The sequence below is a fragment of the Aulonocara stuartgranti genome (assembly GCF_965226115.1).
Source record: "Aulonocara stuartgranti genome assembly, chromosome: 7".
NCBI lineage: Eukaryota > Metazoa > Chordata > Actinopteri > Cichliformes > Cichlidae > Aulonocara > Aulonocara stuartgranti.
The window spans coordinates 18,216,970-18,235,363 of NC_138945.1; the positions used below are offsets into that span (position 1 = coordinate 18,216,970).

An 18,394-nucleotide genomic window follows, 5' to 3' on the forward strand; every position below is an offset into this window, starting at 1 on the left:
TCTGTTGAAAAAAATAAGACTTTTGGTATGTTTTTTTCTTTCTTACACCAGAAAAAACTCAGATCCTTTGACAACCACTCATGTTTGCACAAATTCATTAGGTAGATGAAGTCATCCAGGCGTAATGTCTGCTCTTACTAGACATTTACTACTTAATAATTGGACAGAGACACAGACTTTATTAATCCCACACTGGGGAAACTGTTGTTACATCAGCAGGAATGAGTCAGGATGAATTACAGCTGTATTAAAAAAAGAAAAATGAATAAATATGAAAAATAGTGTACAAATATAAAAACCAAAAAAAACTATACAAGAGTGGTTTGTGCTATTTAGAAATGGCTGCTATATACAGTCAAATAGCCTCAGAGATTTTTTCATATGTACATAAAGTGCAGTGGGGGTGATAATATACACACATATATTGTATATTATGGTATGTATGTGCTAAATGAGCTGCTCATGTCCTCCACAGTCTCATGCAGGCAATGAGAGTGTTGTCCATAATGGACATCCTCCTCAATAGACTCAACAAGGTTCTGGAAACATTCTTCCTGAGATTTTGGTCCATATTGTCATGATAGCGTCACATAGCTGCTGCAAACTTGTTGGCTACACATAAGTGATGTAAAAATTACACATCCCAAAAGTGCACTAGCGGATTGAGATATGGAGACTGTGCAGACAGACAAATTGAGTACAGTAAAGTTTCACTGTCATGTTCCAGCAAACAGTTTCAGATGATCTGATCTTCTTATCGTGTGTTATTGAGCTGGAAGCAGCCATCAGAAGATGGGTACACATTATCGTAACAAAGGTTCGGGCATGGTACGCAACAATAGTCAGGTAGGCAATTGTGTTATAAATAATTAAACAATACTCAACTGGCACTGAGGCCAAGAAAATATCCCTCAAACCATTATACCATGAGCAGCCTACCACCAGTAGCCTAAGCCAGGATGGATCCATGCTTTTATTTTTTTATGCTAAATTCTGAATTTACCATTTGTCTTCTGTTGTCCACTTTTGGTGAACTGATGTGAACTGTAGCCTTAGTTTCCTGTTCTTAGCTAACAGAAGTGGCAACCGGTGCAATCTTCTGCTTCTGTAGCTCATCTGCTTGAAGTTTCAAGGTGCTGTGTGTTCAGCAGTGCTCTTCTGCATGGCATCGGTTATGTTTTTAGTTTGCTGTTGTTTTTCTACATATACATATTTTCATGCACTGAGTTGCTGCCATGTGATTGTGTATTAGATATTTGCATTAACAATCGGCTGAACAGGTGTATCTAATACAGTGTCCAGTGAGTCTATTTTACAGGGTATAGAGTGCTAGTTTCAATTTAAAGTCATATAATTACCTTGTCACCAAGGTAATTATAAGATTTCTTGAGGACCACGGACCTCTGAAAATTCCTGCCACGGTAACAAAAACTACAGTCAGCCTCATAATGTTACTAAAGTAAAAGTTTCAGAAAAAGTAGGTACATTGAGGATTTTTTTTTTACATTTACATTTTTTGCAAGTGAACAAAATTTACATACTAATATAATCTACTTTATACAGTGATCTCTATTTATTTTAAATTAAATGCCCAGCATGCCTTGGTTTAGCCACCCAAACTAAGAGCACCTGTATTTGCATCTGTTGGTACTATATCTATCATTAGAAATCTGTCACTGGCTACATAGAAACTCCTCTACACTATCTGTTCATTTTCAGTCATGTGGCAGGGATTGTTGGCTGTAAAGTGAAATTGTGGCCGAGTGGAAATTACTTCTTTTAGCCTCATTGCCAACAAATGTCCCTGAAAGTCAGAATTGAGGAGAGATTTATGTCCCCACAGAGATTTACAGAGTGGACTGGAAGCCTCATTTAGTTAGTCTAAGGGGATGTGATGAGGCTAAAATAGCTAAGAGTGAGAGTGCTTTAATACAATCTGTAGGGGTATTAATATAATCTTGTAAATGTGTTTTAAGCTTTGGTTTATATACTGCCAATAGATTATATACTTACATTCATATTTTCATGGTTTTTTTGTATTACTGATTGATTTGACAACCAGATTAATCTACATAACATTTAATTATATTCAAAATGAAAATTAGGTCATTTTTGTCCAAAGCTGTTAGATGTTTGTTACCATTTAGTTAACATTATCATGCTAATGTTCCAAATAAAAATAATGAGCATTTGTGGATTAGCATTGGTATTATTCAGCTCAAAGCACAGCCATGACTAAAAGGCTTGAAGATACAAGTCATTAGCTACTTTTGATCGATCACTTTGTTGAAACAATTCATGCATAACTATTGAGAATCTGTCAAACTGTAAAAGAAATATATATTTAAAAACTAATTAACTAAGTGTGCACAGTAAAAGTTGTTGATGGATAAAAAAAAGTATAACGTTAGTGTAAAATTGTCTGCAGTGCTTTCTAGTTGTTCTGACATTGGCATCTCATTGCCAGCGAAGCTATACAAAAACATGAATTACATATGCTTTATTGTTTGTTGGAAGATGCTTAAACAGATGCTAACAAACCAATGCCACTCCAAAGTGTGCAGCTCACAGCAGATTTAAAGATAAAAACAAAAATATATGGATAGATTGATAGCTACACAGAGAACAAGAAACGTGTCACAAGAATATGAAGAATGAAAAAGAAAAGGCAGAAAGGAGACTGATTATTTCAGACTTTCTGCAGCATGAACTAAACACAAGAGCCTTTCAGATCTGATGCTCCAGAGGTACCGGCTGAGAAAGAACAGATCACCAAGAAGGAACACAGCAGATCAAGATGATAGGAAATGTCTTCACCATTCAGAGTCATTTTGTTGTGCAGTGGGAGACCACAGCTTCACGTTTGATGTCTCAGAGCAAGTGAACACTGAGCTTTGCAAGCCAAGCTTTCAGGGCTTTTAGCTAATATACAGCACTCTAGTAAACGGACAGCCTTTTTTCTTTTATAATGTATGCATATTTCCTTCAGCCTACTACTTATTTATAAGTTATGCAAATAAGGGAGAATCCCTACTGTTTCTTCAAACCCTAAGCACAGCCATGGGCCTTTAAGATCAGCCTGCAATCAGTGTAATCATAAGGCATTCTACAGATGAAGAAAAGCTGTGGCTTTATATGTCTAACACAACCAGCCTCTCACAGTAATCATTGCCAGCTGTTTTTCTTTTTTTTTCTGCTCCAAAACTGTCTCAGTGGGGACATTTATTAATGATGATGGGGCACCCCAGGCAATTTCCAAAACTAAAGGGAAGTGCACGCAGGGATAAATCAAAGAAGATGTAAGTGCTGTGATCTGTCAGCTGAACCTGGCCATTTGTCAAGGGAAATCGGAGTCTGAGTGCTAAAATAGAACCCCTACAAACAGTGTCGTGCTCCCTGTCGATTATTGCATCATTCCAGCAACTTTGCACAAGCTGCCATCACACTGATCACTCAGCCTGTGGTTATAGATAAGCAACACAGGTTTTAAAGTATGTGAAAACAGCTATATGCTGTTATAAAAACAGAAAGAGAGAGAGAGATGGAGAGGGAGAGAAGGAGAAACCCATAGAGACACATACACCTTGCAGGAAACCATAAATTATACAAGGCCCTGTGTCTGATTGGCTGAGCCAGCAATCTCAGCCGGATGGGCTGAGTTCATGTTGCCAAGGCAACTGTTGGGGATCCTCCCAGTCACAGCCCTATTTTCTCTGTGAAAGACTATCCATCTTAGGAGTTCATTTAAGAAAATACCTCAATTATAGGAATTACGTTTTCAAAACTTAAAACTTACACTGCTTTGCAAAACAGCTTCAGACTGAAAAATTGCTTCATCTATAGCTGCCCACTGCCTTCAGGGAGAAACCACCTAAACATGCAAACCTGTAGGAAATGAGAAAAAAAGAGAGTGAAAAACTACTGCATACTGGGTTCCATTTATGAATTGATTTACTGCTAATAAACAACATGTATATTTTTCTTTTACTGTAGTAGTCTGTCTGAATTTTAACATTTTTGACATTTTTCTTACACCCCCACCATGAGAAAGATTTAAAAAAAAGCATGCAAAGGCATGATTATATAATACTGTCCGGGTCAATGGGTACACTAACTAGCAGCAGAGTTTGGCACTTACTGCAGCCTTTTATGTTAAAGTAATGTTCCTTTAAAGTAATTAGAGGAATTCAAAAAACATAATCGCTTTTACTACACTGCTTGTGCGCAGAAGGATATTATTGCATTGGAAGTCACAAAAGCCACCCAAATTGCCTCTGTGGTTCAGTGACCTGACACAATTTATACAGCTGGAAAAAATAAAGTATACTCTCAAGGGGTTGAAGGAGAGATTCTTTGCAGTTTGGGATACATTGTTAAAACATTTAGAGAAAATTAAACCATACCCATCTGATACTCGCTTGGCAGCTACCGTATACCCTTATTGTTATGATGACGATTCATTTTGTGCAAACTATTGCCTTTTAAGTGCACATCTTTAAATATGGTGAATTTTGATGTACCTCATTTAAATTTATTTATTTATTTATTTTTCTTTCTTTCTGGATTGGTGTCCAATATGTTCTTGGGGTGGGGTACACATATAAAAAGAAGCATTGTAACTTCGTTACATGTATATCTTTGTATTACATTCTTGACGCTCAATAAAAAATATATTTAAAAAAATTTATGAATTCATTCATAGCCCTACTTGTAACCCATATTTTCTTTTTTTTTCTGCATGACATGAAATTGGCATACAAGTTTGGAATGGTTTTGGATTTTATAATGTAAATTATGGAACTCTTACACAAATTGTATTATCTTATCTTATCCTATCTTATCTTATCTTATTTTATTGTAAGTGCAAAATATGATTTGGCATGATATAGGTGTTTGCTCATTAGAGAACATGATGTGAGTTTTTGATTCACCTTTTAAAAATATAGACATAGAGGAGCCCAAAGCAACAAGGGGATCTGGAATGATAGCTTGAAACAGAAGAAACATTTTACAGAGGAGGTGAATTTATCTTAGCACTGTAAATGTCAATCAGGCCCAGAAATGACTTAAATATAAATAAAACATTTTTTTTGTTTGTTCAGTAACAAATATTACAGTAAACAGCAATATAGTAACAAAGACTAATACCATATGAGTGTAAACTCATAGTTGACTTTCTGAGTCCCTGCATTTTACATTATTAAACTGTGTATATTATACCTCACTGTGTGGGTACAGTACAAACACTGTAGCTGCTCCAAGCAATGACGCCAAACCAGAAATGTTCTGCAGCACAACAGCACCGCCTGCTGGTTAACAGAAAAACACATTTTTCTGCCGTTTTGTTCAGTAATAAAATTTCGCGTGGCCTTTCTGGAAACCACGATTCAAATAACATAGTTAAAGCTTCGTTTTAAATGACGATCACATCATTTCTGATGTATAATAAAAAATCTGTCTCCTTCGACCTGCTTAAAGAAACTGAGCCGGGTCATTAAGCGGTGCCATTTTGGATCATACCAACTGGAAATTGCACATGACGGAATTAAAAATAATAACTAATTATATTATTCAGGTTAAATAAAATATTGACATTTTTAAGTGTTTTATTTTGATATGGCTTAATTTCCAGGGCGGAAATTATTTTTTATTTAAAACCTTGCTTTATTATTACCAATAACATCCCCTTTGATTTCATTGCCATGGTACAGCCTGTGGGAGATATGGCGCTGGGCAGACTTGGTAAATGTTGTCGGTCGTTATTATATGAGCCCTCTAAAGGAGTTTTTTACGGTGTTTTACAGCTAGGCTGGATTGAAGGCTGCATAGGAGGTAAGACAAACAAAAGTCGCCAACAAATGTTGTCACTCTTAAAAGGTAGTACGAAAACTGCCTGGTTTGCATAGCGGGGGAGCTAGCACCCTGTAAAGCAAGCACACGTGAATTAAAGCAAGGTACAGTTGTTCTCTTTGGCTATGTGAGTATTGTGCAAGCTATTCTATGCACGGCTACCTTATCACAGGGACTCGTAAGAGCTTTCTTCTCGTATAGTTATTATTATTTTTGCCCATATATGATTGCCATGTATGGGTAACTGATTATGGATTCATTCACATATTTTAACCACCCTACAGCAAAAAGGCATTTGTTGTCGGAAGATGTTATCAAGCTACAAGACTTCCAGCAAAGAAAGCTGGCAGTGGCTCACCATGTCAATGGATCGGAAGGTAAAGTAGTTATTCTTGCCACTGGCCCAGCTCTGCAAATTTATGTCATATAAAACTTACTTTTGTGTAAACCTCACACTACAGGGAATTATATTAACCTATTCAGTCAGAAGCTGCAAAGGAATGAGCTGATATTGCGGGATGATTTGAAGTTTCTCCTTCACCTGTGCCAGTCAGCAGATGACATGCAAATAGCCAGAGATGCCATCTATAGGTAAGTGCAGCATTCATACAGGGATATTTGTTAAAAAACAATCCATCCAAATCTCACTTACCCATTGCTGGCTTGCTCTCATAAGGTATCACACAGAAAACCGTAACTTGTTGTATGGAGACTTCAAATTTGGTCCTCTCTTCATGAGACTGTGCTATGAGTTGGGTCTGGAGAGCATGGCTTTTGCTACAATAACAGACAAGGTAAACTGGGTAACATCCAAACTTGAGTTAAACAACAATAACTAGACTGGGCATATACTTTAGTGTTTGACTAATAACATTTTATTTTCTGCTGTCTGAACAGATCATGAAAGGATTTTTCCACGACACCACATCCTTTAATATAGCCATAGACATGTTGTTCATGAAAGGCTCCTTTGAAAGTAAGTAACAGATTAACTCCTGTGTTTTTTGTTTGTTTGTTTTTCTCCCACAGTGATTATGATATTTATATAATAATGCAAACTTTTAACTATTGCAGATGCTTTGGAGGTTCTAAGAACCATGAGGAGCCAAGGCATACCATTCAACAAAGACACACTCACGTTAGCAGCTGGTACCTGCTATAAGCTGGTAATGTTTCAGATATTTTACTCTTTTATGTCCATTCAACATTACAACCTCATTTATTCTTATATTTGGACCGATGCCCTGTTTTTGTGTTGGTCAGAATACGGCAGAGACCTACCGGATCTGCATCGCGCTCATTGAAGAGGAACAGACCAGAGGGCAGTTCATCCCGAGGCATACTTACTGTTTCGCTGTAGCACTAGCACTTCGAAGAGTGAGTTTTACATTATGTACCTCTTTTGCATGAAGTGAGATATAGCACATATTTAGAGCATCATTTGTTCTCTTTTCTGTGTGTGTGTGTGTGTGTGTGTGTGTGTGTGTGTGTGTGTGTGTGTGTGTGTGTGTGTGTGTGTGTGTGTTTTCCAGGGTGACCTTGAAAAGGCTCAGTCATTATTTTCACAAATTATGAGCACCGACAGCAGATTATGCCAAAACTTTAAGGTAAAGGTGCAGCATGTAAAATGTAATGTGCATTACTTCTTCCTGTCATTCTGTGTAATTTGTTTGTACTTTAGGTCCTAATACTAACAATGTCTGGAGCATTGGCAGAGGCTATTTCTATCCTTTCTGCAGCCATGTTGCCAAAAAGTCCATCTTTTGTAAAAAAGCCAGAGTTTTCTCAGGAGGTGGTAAGTGAAACTACAGCTACTTAAAATTACTGCAGCTGCCAGGCGATTGGTTAGGATTACATAATTGTTGTTGTTAGTGTAAATGCTTACAAGATGAGTGGTGCATTTAAAGTTCTACACATTTTTTGTCCTGTTTTAAACATTGGAAAATCTAGTCCAAAGGAATTTTGATGTATCCTTGTGCTGTTATTATTAATCCATGCTACTCTGAGGAAATGTTACTCAGATTGTTCTCTCAAGCTTGAGAGAACAATCATCTGCCCAAGAGTTGACTTGGTGTCATCCGTTTCAGGTGGATTTGCTACGTTTGCGGAGTCAAGGCAGGCCGCATATAATAAAAGTGGAGCAGGTAGTGACTCAGCTTGAAAGAGACGGTCAGGTGACTCAGCAGACGCTCGATGACATGCTGTGCCGCACGCCCACAGGGAAGAGGAAACCAGCGCCAATAACACTGGAGAGGAGAACTAGCCGGAGAACTCTAAAGCCTCTACAGTCCACTTTACTGTCAGAGTGAGGCTAGAGTTGTCCATTTAAACACTCTGACATTTCCCAGATTTGACTTTGATGTTATAAACGCACTCATATGATATTTAAGGGCCCTGACCAGCAGCCTATTAAAACACGCTTGTCCTCGCCAGTGCAGATACAACAGCCCATAGCATTGCACCTAAAGAAGCAAAATTGCCAAGAGGAAAGTTTATTTTTCTACTGCATCAGCATCATTGACAGAGTCTATGCCATCTTCAATAAAGAACACTTTAATATTTTATGTTAAATGTGTTTAAAATAAATTCACAGTACCTGTGCATACTCTTAGACTAATGAATTATTATGTGAAGGCACAAAGCAACACTTTTGTGAAAAGGTAGCTTGCCATCTTTAATGCTGAGTCATTTGACAGTCTTGTGTCATATGCATTAACTATCGTTAGCTACCAAGCAATCAGAAACAGGGACAGGTTTATTTGTAAGGCTCGTTTGGAGGTCATAAGTGGGTTTTCTGTTTGTTGGGGGAGAAGTGTGTTATGTGTATGAATGAGTGCTCAAAGACAGATTTATTAAAAATCTAAAGTTTTGGGGGGTGTTGCTGGAATCAAATGATTTTGCTTTCTCATACTTTCTAAAGAGGACACTGGCGATTGTAAAGAGCAAACACTGGGTATGTTGTGAGTTTTCCCTGTAGTCGACACTAGATATTTCCCACATCTTTAGTGTGGTTTAAAGGTTTAGTGTGTCTTATCTATATGAATGGGGGGAAAGTGGGCCAGATCTGTGAGTCTAAAGACATTTAATTACACATTTAAAAATCCCTGAGATATCTTATGAGAAAAAGAAATTCAATTGTAACTGTACAACTCAGTGTTTCTACATGGCCTGTACTATGAAGAATAAAAGAAATGTGTTACAGAAACATTTGTTTTTTAAAGGAAAATTCTATTTAGTAGATACTGAAAAAGAAATTGAGATTTCTGTAATTTAAACATGTAATTTAGTTGGGAGAGGTCTTAAATGGTACTAACCAGCCACAATACTGTGGCTAGTCTTGAGTGTACACTCCCAGCACCTAATGCGACAACTTAAAAATAACATTACTTTAGTAGAAAATTATTACAATGCCAACAGATGGATGTGAAATGCTAGTATTTCTACTGTAACAGCATAAATTAAGTACAAATGCCAACCAAACCCGCCCGTAGGAATTTGCCCGGATGTAAACAAACCGTGACGTACATCAGACCCTTCCCACAATGCAATGCTTACGTCTATTTAACACGTAAAGAGGCGAAAGACTGAGCTGCTAAATTAACCTGAACACACCGGTTGGACAGTTTGGAAACAGCAGAAAGAGAGCGTGTTTGTTTTTTTGTTTATGTGACTGATTTTGAAGTTATATGAGGCGGTGCGGCGACATCCTCGCCTAGCGGCCGCTGGTGGCGGTGCTTTTTAGCGTTAGCTTGCCGGTTCGCTGGGACTGTCATAAGCCGTGTGTAGAAGCTCCTCGTAACATCGGGCAGCTGACCCCAACTGGAGCAGACAAAGGAAAGAAAATAATTTATTTTAAAAAAGACGTGTAAACTGAAAAAGATATAAAACTATTCGAAGGGACTGCGAGGTCGGAGTAAGATGGTTAGAAATTAGTTTGCTGGGTACTGTTACATTAATTTAGAGATTCATATTTGGGTGTTTGGTGGTCTGACATTTGTAAATACTGGCTTTGGTTAGCTTTAGCAAGCGTAGCTAGAAAAACACAATGAGCACCGAAGAGACGGCAGCGCCTACAAAATCCGCTCCGGATGATGATGGAATGACATGGTGGTACAGATGGCTCTGCAAAATAGCTGGGGTTTTGGGAGGAATATGTAAGTAGTTGTCAAAGTCTTATGTCACTCCTCGAGTAAATAACGTTATGTCCACAGAAACCCAAATCCTGCCATGACAACACGCTTAGCTTTAGTTAATACCACAGACTGTGCACTATGACCACTGCTGCTGCTGTGTGCCAGGTCACGACATTTACTTATTTTGTGTGACAGCTATGTGATTAATCTTTACGCCGTAATTGATACTGTTATGTGACCTCCTCAGTATGCAGATGAGGGGCAGCTGCAGAGTGACATGGCATTTTTTTATAACGTAACATCTGTTTTAGATTGTGAATATGCCGCAATTTAACTGCACAGCCACTAAACAAAAGCTTTGTCACTGCTTTGTCCCCCTCGCTGCAGCAGCAGCCACTCCTGGGCACCGTCTGTTTGTTTGTTTTTTCATGCCATAGCAGCTTGTTCTGCCAAAACGAACCGCGGTGCACATACTCAGGTATTCCCCTCAGGAGTTTCATGTGAGGCTTTTTATTTATTTATTTATTTATTTATTTATTTATTTAAATAAATATAACTGCTGGCTCTGCAGTTTTTGCAGTATCCCTGATCCACCCTTCCTCTCCCTGTATCCATCTCTCCTTCACAGTGACACCAGAGTCACCGTGGCCGTATCACATTAACAGCTGCATATTCAGTGGCTTCTGTATTATTAAGGAAGCTGGATTGTCTGAAGGTACAGTGGATGAGTTTCAGCATGAAGCTGCTCTGTGGTGTTATTTGGTTTAGTTACCACAGTGGTGAAAACTGCAAGACTTGAATACTCTCTCAACTCCACCCTAAAAATACAACTCTGTGTAGACATAGATTGGGGTTCTGCACTCAAGGGTTTTCACGATTTAGTGCAAGGTGGGGTTTTTTTGTTTTTTTTTGTTTTTGTTTTTTTACATTTAAAAAATAAGAACTGTCTTTTTTTTTCATTTTATTATTTTTATTTATTTATTTATTTTTGATTGTTTGATACCTTACAGCAAATTCTGTAAATTCTAATAAAATATACATTAACTTTCAGGATTTTTCTTCTTTTTTAAATTATTTAAATCAAAATTTTTACAGCTTTAGCATTTTTATTTATAACATTAACTACTGGCAAATAACCTTTTGCATTTCCTTTTTGTTGTTGTTGTTGTTGTTGTTTTTCAGATTTTGCAGAGCTGAGAGTCCTGTCCTCAATATTACTTAATACAGTATTTAGCATAAGATTTAGAAGCAGTGAGATTTTTTTCAGATATATCTTCTTTTTAAAAAAAATAGCTGTGGACTTCACATATGAAGTAGAGCAGGGCGATATGGCCAAAAATATTTATCACGATATATATTTGAAAATTTGCAATAACGATATAACCGACGATATAATTGATGCGAGACAAAATACAACTCCACAACATTACTAGCGCAAAAAGACAACCTTCCATTTATTTTCACTTAAGAAGCTGGTTTTTATGTACATTAAAGCTTTATAAAAATGTAACAGTGCAAATGCAAATTCCTTGCTGAAAGTTTAACCAAAAGGCATTTCCAGTAGAAATGGGCTGACATATCCTGAGCATAACCATGTATAATATCCACTGAAGTTAAAAAGAGGTGCTTTGCAACATTAAACTGCAGTGTGCAGTACGTATTTTTCGGACCATAAGGTGCACAGGATTATAAGGCACATTAAGCGAAACAAAGCAGTCAGATAAATCAAACTTTATTAAACTCATTCTTCTTGCTTCCTCCACTTCTGTACCATTGATTCATTAATGTTGAATTCTCTGGCAGCTGCTCTATTCCCATGTTGTTGCAGTATATTAATGACTAACCTCGTATTGTGGATGGATTATCTCAGTTGTTCTCCTGACTGAAGTTTGGTCCGTTTACAGCATCCTGCCATGCGATTGCATTTGTCTCTAACCATGAAGAACCTTCACGTTAACTTTTATAAGTGGAAAAGTGTTAGTGTTCGTCCTCCAGCTTCACTGTTTATGTTATGCTAACATAGCTGTGTCGCTAGCGATCACGTAGCACATCATTATATACCAGCTAGCCCAACTTCAGTAACCCTACAAACGTCACTGCTGTTTAGTTTCCTGTCTTCATTTATGTTGGAAGTGATAGCAGAGCTGTACGTTTGAATTTTTTCAGAAATCTCTCAGTCAGAACATGCTATATCATGCTTAGGTAACTAGCGAAACTAGCGAGCTAACTTCCGCTAGCTTCCTGCTAACTTCTAACTCCGTTAAATGTAATAACTTTTGTTTTCATGGATGCCTGGAAGTTAAACTTTATAGTTACACCTGGTAAAGCAGCAATGCTGATCGTTTTATTAAAGATGAAAGAATTTAGACAGTTTTTAACTCTAAGTGATGCTGCAGTGTTGTTTGACCTGAAGAATACGGAGTTTAGGACCCAGATTACTCCCAGATTTAAGAGCATCTTAGTCCGACAAATACGACAATAACAACGGCCGCTTGCATGTTCTGCAAAAAATGTGCTTTGTTGTGTATCTGACGGACAAACACCAAACCAGTTCCACATCACGGAAGTTGCACCATTTTTACAAACCAATTCTGGTTCATCTGTTTCACTCAACAATCGGCCATGTGCGTATGAAAACAAAGGCACTGCGCACGCGCGTTTTACTCCCATTCTATCGCGATATTTCATTTTCCTATCGTTGCCTAACATTATACCGGTATTACCGTGAACGGTATAATATGGCCCAGCCCTAATATGAAGTATTGTAATTTCAATGTAGTGGATATACGCACACACACAGCAGACTGAAGATATAATAAGAGCCAACCCCAAAACTTTACCTGTTCTATTCTACATGGATATCGTGTATATAGATAGCACTTCTTGTGTTTACAGTTGACTGCATTACATTAGTGTGACTCAAACTGGCAGTAATTTACACCATTAGTTCATTTTCTGTGTTAATTGCTTTATTTCACACACATCCGTGATATGTGAGATGCCAAGTTGGATACATTAGAGCCTGCCAGAAATCCTTACATGTAGGAAGTAGACATGGTTTTTTTACACAGCTTTTGAACTCACCATTTTCTACTGAGCTTTTGGTCTGTCTCATTTTCTGCTGTACACATATTTATTTTTTTACATACAATAGTGGACCTTCTGCGTCTTAGCAGTGGAAAATCTTCCTCACACTGAGTAGATGTTGTCTATCATAATCACTGTGGAGAAATGCTGCGAGTGAAAGGATTAAAAGGTTTCAAACAAATGCTAGCCAAAAAGAGGGACGCGGCCTCAGTTATGATGCAGTTATTATTAAAACACTCTGAAACAAATTCTCTTGTACATGAAAAAGGCAGCCTGCTTTGATTTTTGACCTGATTTCTCTCAAATTTATTCTGTGTAGTTAATCTTTGGGCCAGGCCTTGTTTCATAATCGCCCTTTCATCGAGATAGGCGTGCTGTATTTGACCAGTTTATTTGATTTTCGTTTATTTGTTTCAGAACAAACACAGAGCACAGTTGTAGCGCTCACGAGACCTCTTTCATTCTGTGTTTGTCGTCCTTTTGCATTCGTAAGTTTCATATTTTCCACGTCACTAAGCAGCTTACACATGACAACTTTCCCACACAACTTTCGACACTGAAGTGGCTGAACTGTATTAACAGCTTCAGCCGGATGTATGGGACGGATTATTTTCTCTATCACGCAATGATCTGCTTCTGTGGTGTCATAATAACAGCCCTTTGCTTTGTGTTTTGTCCTGTCCAAATCATGCAGCCTGTGCCATCTCAGGAGTGTGGAACTGTGTCACTGTGAACCCTCTAAACATTGCTGCTGGAGTGTGGATGGTGTAAGTCCCATTAGTGTCGCACTTTTGTAATATTCACATGCCACACAGCTAGATAGTTTAAAGGACAGTTTAGAGGTGGAAATGCAGTAAACATAATACCAAATGACCTCTTTTTAGGCAACACTGTGTGTTGGTGATGTAGCGCATTCAAGGACAATCAGAAAGTTGCCTTTTCTGGTCCAGTTTGTGTAAAGTAATGATTAAAAACACCAAATGAAGAGCCTTTCAGCGAACTATACATTGATATTGAGCAGAAGTCTCATATAGCACCTAACCACACCTACTCTAACAAAGGAGGTATGAAGAGTAAATTGGAGCATCTTGCGCCAAAGTGCCTTAACAATTCTTTATTTTAGGTAGGATTTTTAAGTTATAAGCAGGTTAAGTGGTAACTGTATCTCCAATTTGGCTAGCTGGCTCACTGTGAGAACTTTGTTGTTGTTTCCATGACAGCACAATACGTCTTTTCCAACTAGCTGCTGCTTTTAGTAAAAGGAAAGGGCAAAGAATGATTTCCTTGCCGTGCTTACGTATCCTCTCCTTCCTTCTCAAGGTTGAACGCCTTTGTGTTGTTCCTCTGTGAAGTCCCGTTTTGTTGTCAGTTCATCGAGTTTGCTAATGCGGTCGCAGCTCGTGCAGACAAACTCAAACCCTGGCAGAAGGCCTTCTTCTATTGTGGGTGAGGATGATTTATGCCACTGGAGACAGAAATGAACTATATGGGGGGAAAAATAAAAAACATTTGGAACTTGGGTTTTCTGATAGTTGTGCACATCGCATATAATCTTGGAAATGTACTTAATCAGATTCAATGACTTTGCCTGTTCTCAGGATGGCTGTGTTTCCTGTATTCTTGAGTTTCTCCTTTACAACCTTGTTTGGGAACGCCATCGCCTTTGCTACAGGAGTGCTGTACGGCCTCGCTTCTTTAGGCAAAAAGTAAGAAAGAAAATATAATGCATCTGAAATATCTACACAGTACAGACTGTGCAATAACGTGTTTTTTGATATCTCACCCACATTATATCCCATTGAAACAGGCTCTCACATTAAACATTAAACGTTTCATTATAACAAGTTATCATGTTTTTAATCTCAAGTTTAAATGCTCTAACAGTTCTAATGTGATTTATGTGGTTTCTTTTGTTGTTGTTTATTCACGTAAAGTAACTTTTCACTTTTCAAGATGAGCTGTCCATTAACCTTGCAGTTAACAGTGTCATCTATTCCTGTCATTCTTTCTTTCTTTTTTCCTCCCCACACTTCCCTGAACTTAACATTTTATTATTACCATCACTCTCCTGCACCCCTGTCTTTCCTTTCCCTCCTCTTCCAGGGGAGATGCAGTGACTTACGCCAGACTGCAGCATCAGAAACAGGGGGATGAAGAGAGGATGACAGGAACGACAAACGGGGCTCCAGAGTGAGGCCTTTTCACCAGCTGTTGTTTCTTTCCCTCCTCCTCTGTTCTACACTTGGGATTTTTCTCCTGTCCTCTATCCATCCTACCTCTTTCTCCGCACCCTTTTCTTTACTAAAATGTTACATTCTTGTTGCGCTCACCTGCAAAACAGATTCAGCCTGTTATTTGGTACTTGCCCTATAAACGGGATTCATGATTGTGACCTGATCACTTATATTTAAAACTTAGTTTTTATGTTTTGTTGTGTTTTGCTGGTTTCAGTCATACAGCCTTTATTTTTCTCTCTTTCTTTTTTTTAAACTGACGTTGTTGTCGCCCATAAAGCCTTTCAGGAAATCTGATCAGAAATTAATGTGATTGTAAATTGTACATATTTGACTTCAGGTTATTCACTTTGACTTTAAGGCTGCAGTTCAGAGTTGTGTGTCAGAGGAATTCGCCCCTTTGCATTCTTTGCGTGTGAGTGTGCCTCCCTGCTGTGGCACCGTGTCTCAATGCAATTTAACAACCGTGTGGCCAGAGTGGGTATACTTTTGTTTTGGGCACAGCGTGGTACACAGTGTCAGCAGTGCAACACATCAGCGGGTTAAAAAAAACAACAACAAAAAAGTTATTACACTTTAATAATGCACAATGTCCCGAGGTAAAGAACCGCGTGTATCAGGAGCAGGAATTGTAGCAAACAGAGCTGCCCTCGCAGAGCTGGGAGAGTGGAATTATTGCCTGGAAGAACGTGACTCTTTTCTCAGCTGTCCTCAGATCAGATTCGTCACATTTTGGGATTCTCTTCAGCCTCAGGAGGCTACGTTTGCAGCTGCGAGGCATGATGTGCATCACACATGTGTCAGATCACACTTCAGTAATACTCAGAATCAGTTGGGGAGGGAAGCCTTCTCAAGTTGCGGATGAGCCACAGCTCATCTAGAGAGACACAGGTTTATTTTCTGTATCCTCTGAAGGCTGAGACCGGATCTGCTAGAGAACTTTGAGCTATGTTTACTTGCGTGTTGCACCGGCACAAACTGGGTTTGGCGTTCAAAACAAAAAAATAACATTGTCAGCATTCACAATGACACTGCAGCGACAAGATTGCATTTAAGTGGTGCAAACTTTTGCGACTGGCCCTGTTGCGTATGTATTTCGCACAAAATACAAGGAGGAGAATATTTAAATCACATGATACACAGTTTACTGCTACCTGCGGAAATATTTAACGCAGAAAAAACACTAACCACACTTATAAATACTATCTGAGGATTTCACTCATGTGCGAATTTGCTTCACTTAGTAAGTCTGGACGATAAAAAGCGATTGCGGGGATAAGCGCTGTCACTCCAGAATGTATTATTGTATTTGAGAATGTTAAGGACTATCGTCTTCTGACGATAATTAACATTCCTCTTTGGTTTTACTGAGTTAACAACATATGATTTGCGTGTAATATTTTTGTATGTGGCTATGTTTTGATTTCATGACCTTTTATCAACAATCTAGAAATTTCTAGACCAGGAATGTCAAAGTCATTTTATGTCATGGGCCACATGTGACTTGTTTTTATCTTAAGTGGGCTGGACCTGAAACTCCTTGTTCTGTCAGTGTAAAGACATTTTACTACACATTTAAAAATCCCTCAGATGCAGAAAAGTGCAGATTTTTCTACATGATCAAAAAATGTTGCTGTAGTACATGAACGAAATGCATGAGCACAAATAAATGTGTAAAATTACAGAAAAAAATGTTCTGGTAACTACAAAACTGAAGGATTGTGCTGATTCTAATGTGGACTCATTGTAGAAAAAAAATTCTGCATTTAATAGTGAAAAAACGCAATCTTTTCTGTGATTTAATTGTTTATCTATTACTTAATTACTTTAGGGTAGTATGGATGGCAATCGGGGAGGTCCTTATGTGTATAAAAAGCTCTAAAGCTCATGAAAACACAGTTAAAAGTCTAATATCAAAGCCATTCTGTGGGCCAGATTGGAGTCTTTGCCGGACTGATTCTGGCCCCCAAGCCTTATGTGTGACATCCTCAGTCTAGGCACTTAATGTCTGTCAACCAAAACCTTTTATAAATCTCTGGCCAGTGATTTCAGTAGCATAGCTTCTGAGCACACACAGGTCTAAACTGCAGCTTGACGTCATATTTGAGGGATATTTTTAACATTGGAGAATGTATCTGGTGCATCCAAAGATAGAGACCTTTTATCTTTATTTTTGTTTTGTGCTTTTTATACATTAACTTTTCAGTTGGCTTAAGTTCAGTTGAGGTATTTGTGTAGCTTTCAGTTGAATGGCAAAACCTGCTTGTGCTGCTAACGGACAAGAGACCAGTCGCCAACTTGTGGCATGTAGATTTTGTGAAACGTCATGAAACGAGGAGCAAAACTGTGCACTCATTTGGGAATCTTTGTGTAGCTGGGGTTTCTTTTCCCGCTTTAGAATCCGTTAATAAGTATCTGCTGATTTCTTTGTGTCTGACATACTGCTCTCTTATGCTCTACCAAAACCCATCCACAGTTTAATGAAGGGAAGTGTCTTGATTCAGGGAGTAATTGGTCTGTATCCCACACAGTCACCACCGCAATGGTTTCACTCAAATGAGGTATGCAGTGCTCACCAGTGTACCGTGTGTGTGGTTTGTTTTTGGGCCTTGCCATTGTTATTTTAGCAGTAATAAGGATGGAATAAGTGTTTACACATACCTCTTACAGCTGTTTCTACCTTAAGTCTTGACTGAGTGAATTATTCATACCATCACCATCAGCTCTCAGGTATCATAGTTAACAGTGCACAGCACACACAACCAGCCTGTGCGTAGGTCCTAGTCGAAGCCTGACTCTACGATTTTACTGTATCACCCGAGTCAACGTGAAAAGCATTTTGTCATGCAATTAAAACACACACAAAACAGCCTTCACACACATCCAATCCAGTGATATGCTAAAGTCTAACACTATAAAAGCGCTCCACTGCTGTTTAACACTGCTTTCTCTGTCCACGGCCATCCACAACAAAACAAATTGCTGCAGGTGTTGAGTGTATCTTGTGCTGTAAGGGATATGTGAATAATGTGTGTTGTGATGTGAATCCTGATCATGTTACAAATTAGTGAATAAACAAAATTGCTACTA

General features: G+C 38.4%; 2 protein-coding genes across 5 annotated transcripts; both read left to right on the forward strand.

Moving 5' to 3' along the window:
- Nucleotides 1-5,680: 5,680 nt before the first annotated feature.
- ptcd2 (pentatricopeptide repeat domain 2) lies at nucleotides 5,681-8,720 on the forward strand. Its single transcript, XM_082542706.1, has 10 exons — nucleotides 5,681-5,832; nucleotides 6,135-6,227; nucleotides 6,312-6,441; nucleotides 6,527-6,644; nucleotides 6,748-6,826; nucleotides 6,925-7,016; nucleotides 7,114-7,227; nucleotides 7,383-7,457; nucleotides 7,532-7,645; nucleotides 7,938-8,720. The coding sequence occupies exons 1-10, from the start codon at nucleotides 5,703-5,705 to the stop codon at nucleotides 8,157-8,159; spliced, it is 1,167 nt and encodes a 388-aa protein (XP_082398832.1). The 5' UTR covers nucleotides 5,681-5,702; the 3' UTR covers nucleotides 8,160-8,720.
- Nucleotides 8,721-9,141: 421 nt separating this feature from the next.
- cacfd1 (calcium channel flower domain containing 1) lies at nucleotides 9,142-18,394 on the forward strand. 4 transcript variants are annotated; one of them, XM_082542709.1, is made up of 7 exons: nucleotides 9,142-10,004; nucleotides 10,371-10,483; nucleotides 10,612-10,698; nucleotides 13,765-13,837; nucleotides 14,391-14,516; nucleotides 14,669-14,776; nucleotides 15,174-18,394. In XM_082542709.1, exons 1-7 carry the CDS (start codon nucleotides 9,955-9,957, stop codon nucleotides 15,262-15,264), a joined length of 648 nt encoding a protein of 215 aa, XP_082398835.1. In that variant the 5' UTR covers nucleotides 9,142-9,954; the 3' UTR covers nucleotides 15,265-18,394. The 4 variants fall into 4 exon arrangements, with proteins under 4 accessions (XP_082398835.1, XP_082398836.1, XP_082398837.1 ...); XM_082542710.1 differs by having other exon boundaries at nucleotides 10,374-10,483; XM_082542711.1 differs by lacking the exon at nucleotides 10,371-10,483.

What these genes read in the sequence shown, in the direction of transcription:
- ptcd2 (XM_082542706.1), top strand. Translation starts at nt 5,703, where the DNA reads ATGGTACAGCCTGTGGGAGATATGGCGCTGGGCAGACTTGGTAAATGT. An exon ending in GATTGAAGGCTGCATAGGAG is followed by an intron (nt 5,833 to 6,134) that starts GTAAGACAAACA and finishes ACCACCCTACAG; the next exon opens with CAAAAAGGCATTTGTTGTCG. An exon ending in GCCAGAGATGCCATCTATAG is followed by an intron (nt 6,442 to 6,526) that starts GTAAGTGCAGCA and finishes TGCTCTCATAAG; the next exon opens with GTATCACACAGAAAACCGTA.
- cacfd1 (XM_082542709.1), top strand. Translation starts at nt 9,955, where the DNA reads ATGGTGGTACAGATGGCTCTGCAAAATAGCTGGGGTTTTGGGAGGAAT. An exon ending in TGGGGTTTTGGGAGGAATAT is followed by an intron (nt 10,005 to 10,370) that starts GTAAGTAGTTGT and finishes CCCTCGCTGCAG; the next exon opens with CAGCAGCCACTCCTGGGCAC. An exon ending in CTCGCTTCTTTAGGCAAAAA is followed by an intron (nt 14,777 to 15,173) that starts GTAAGAAAGAAA and finishes CTCCTCTTCCAG; the next exon opens with GGGAGATGCAGTGACTTACG.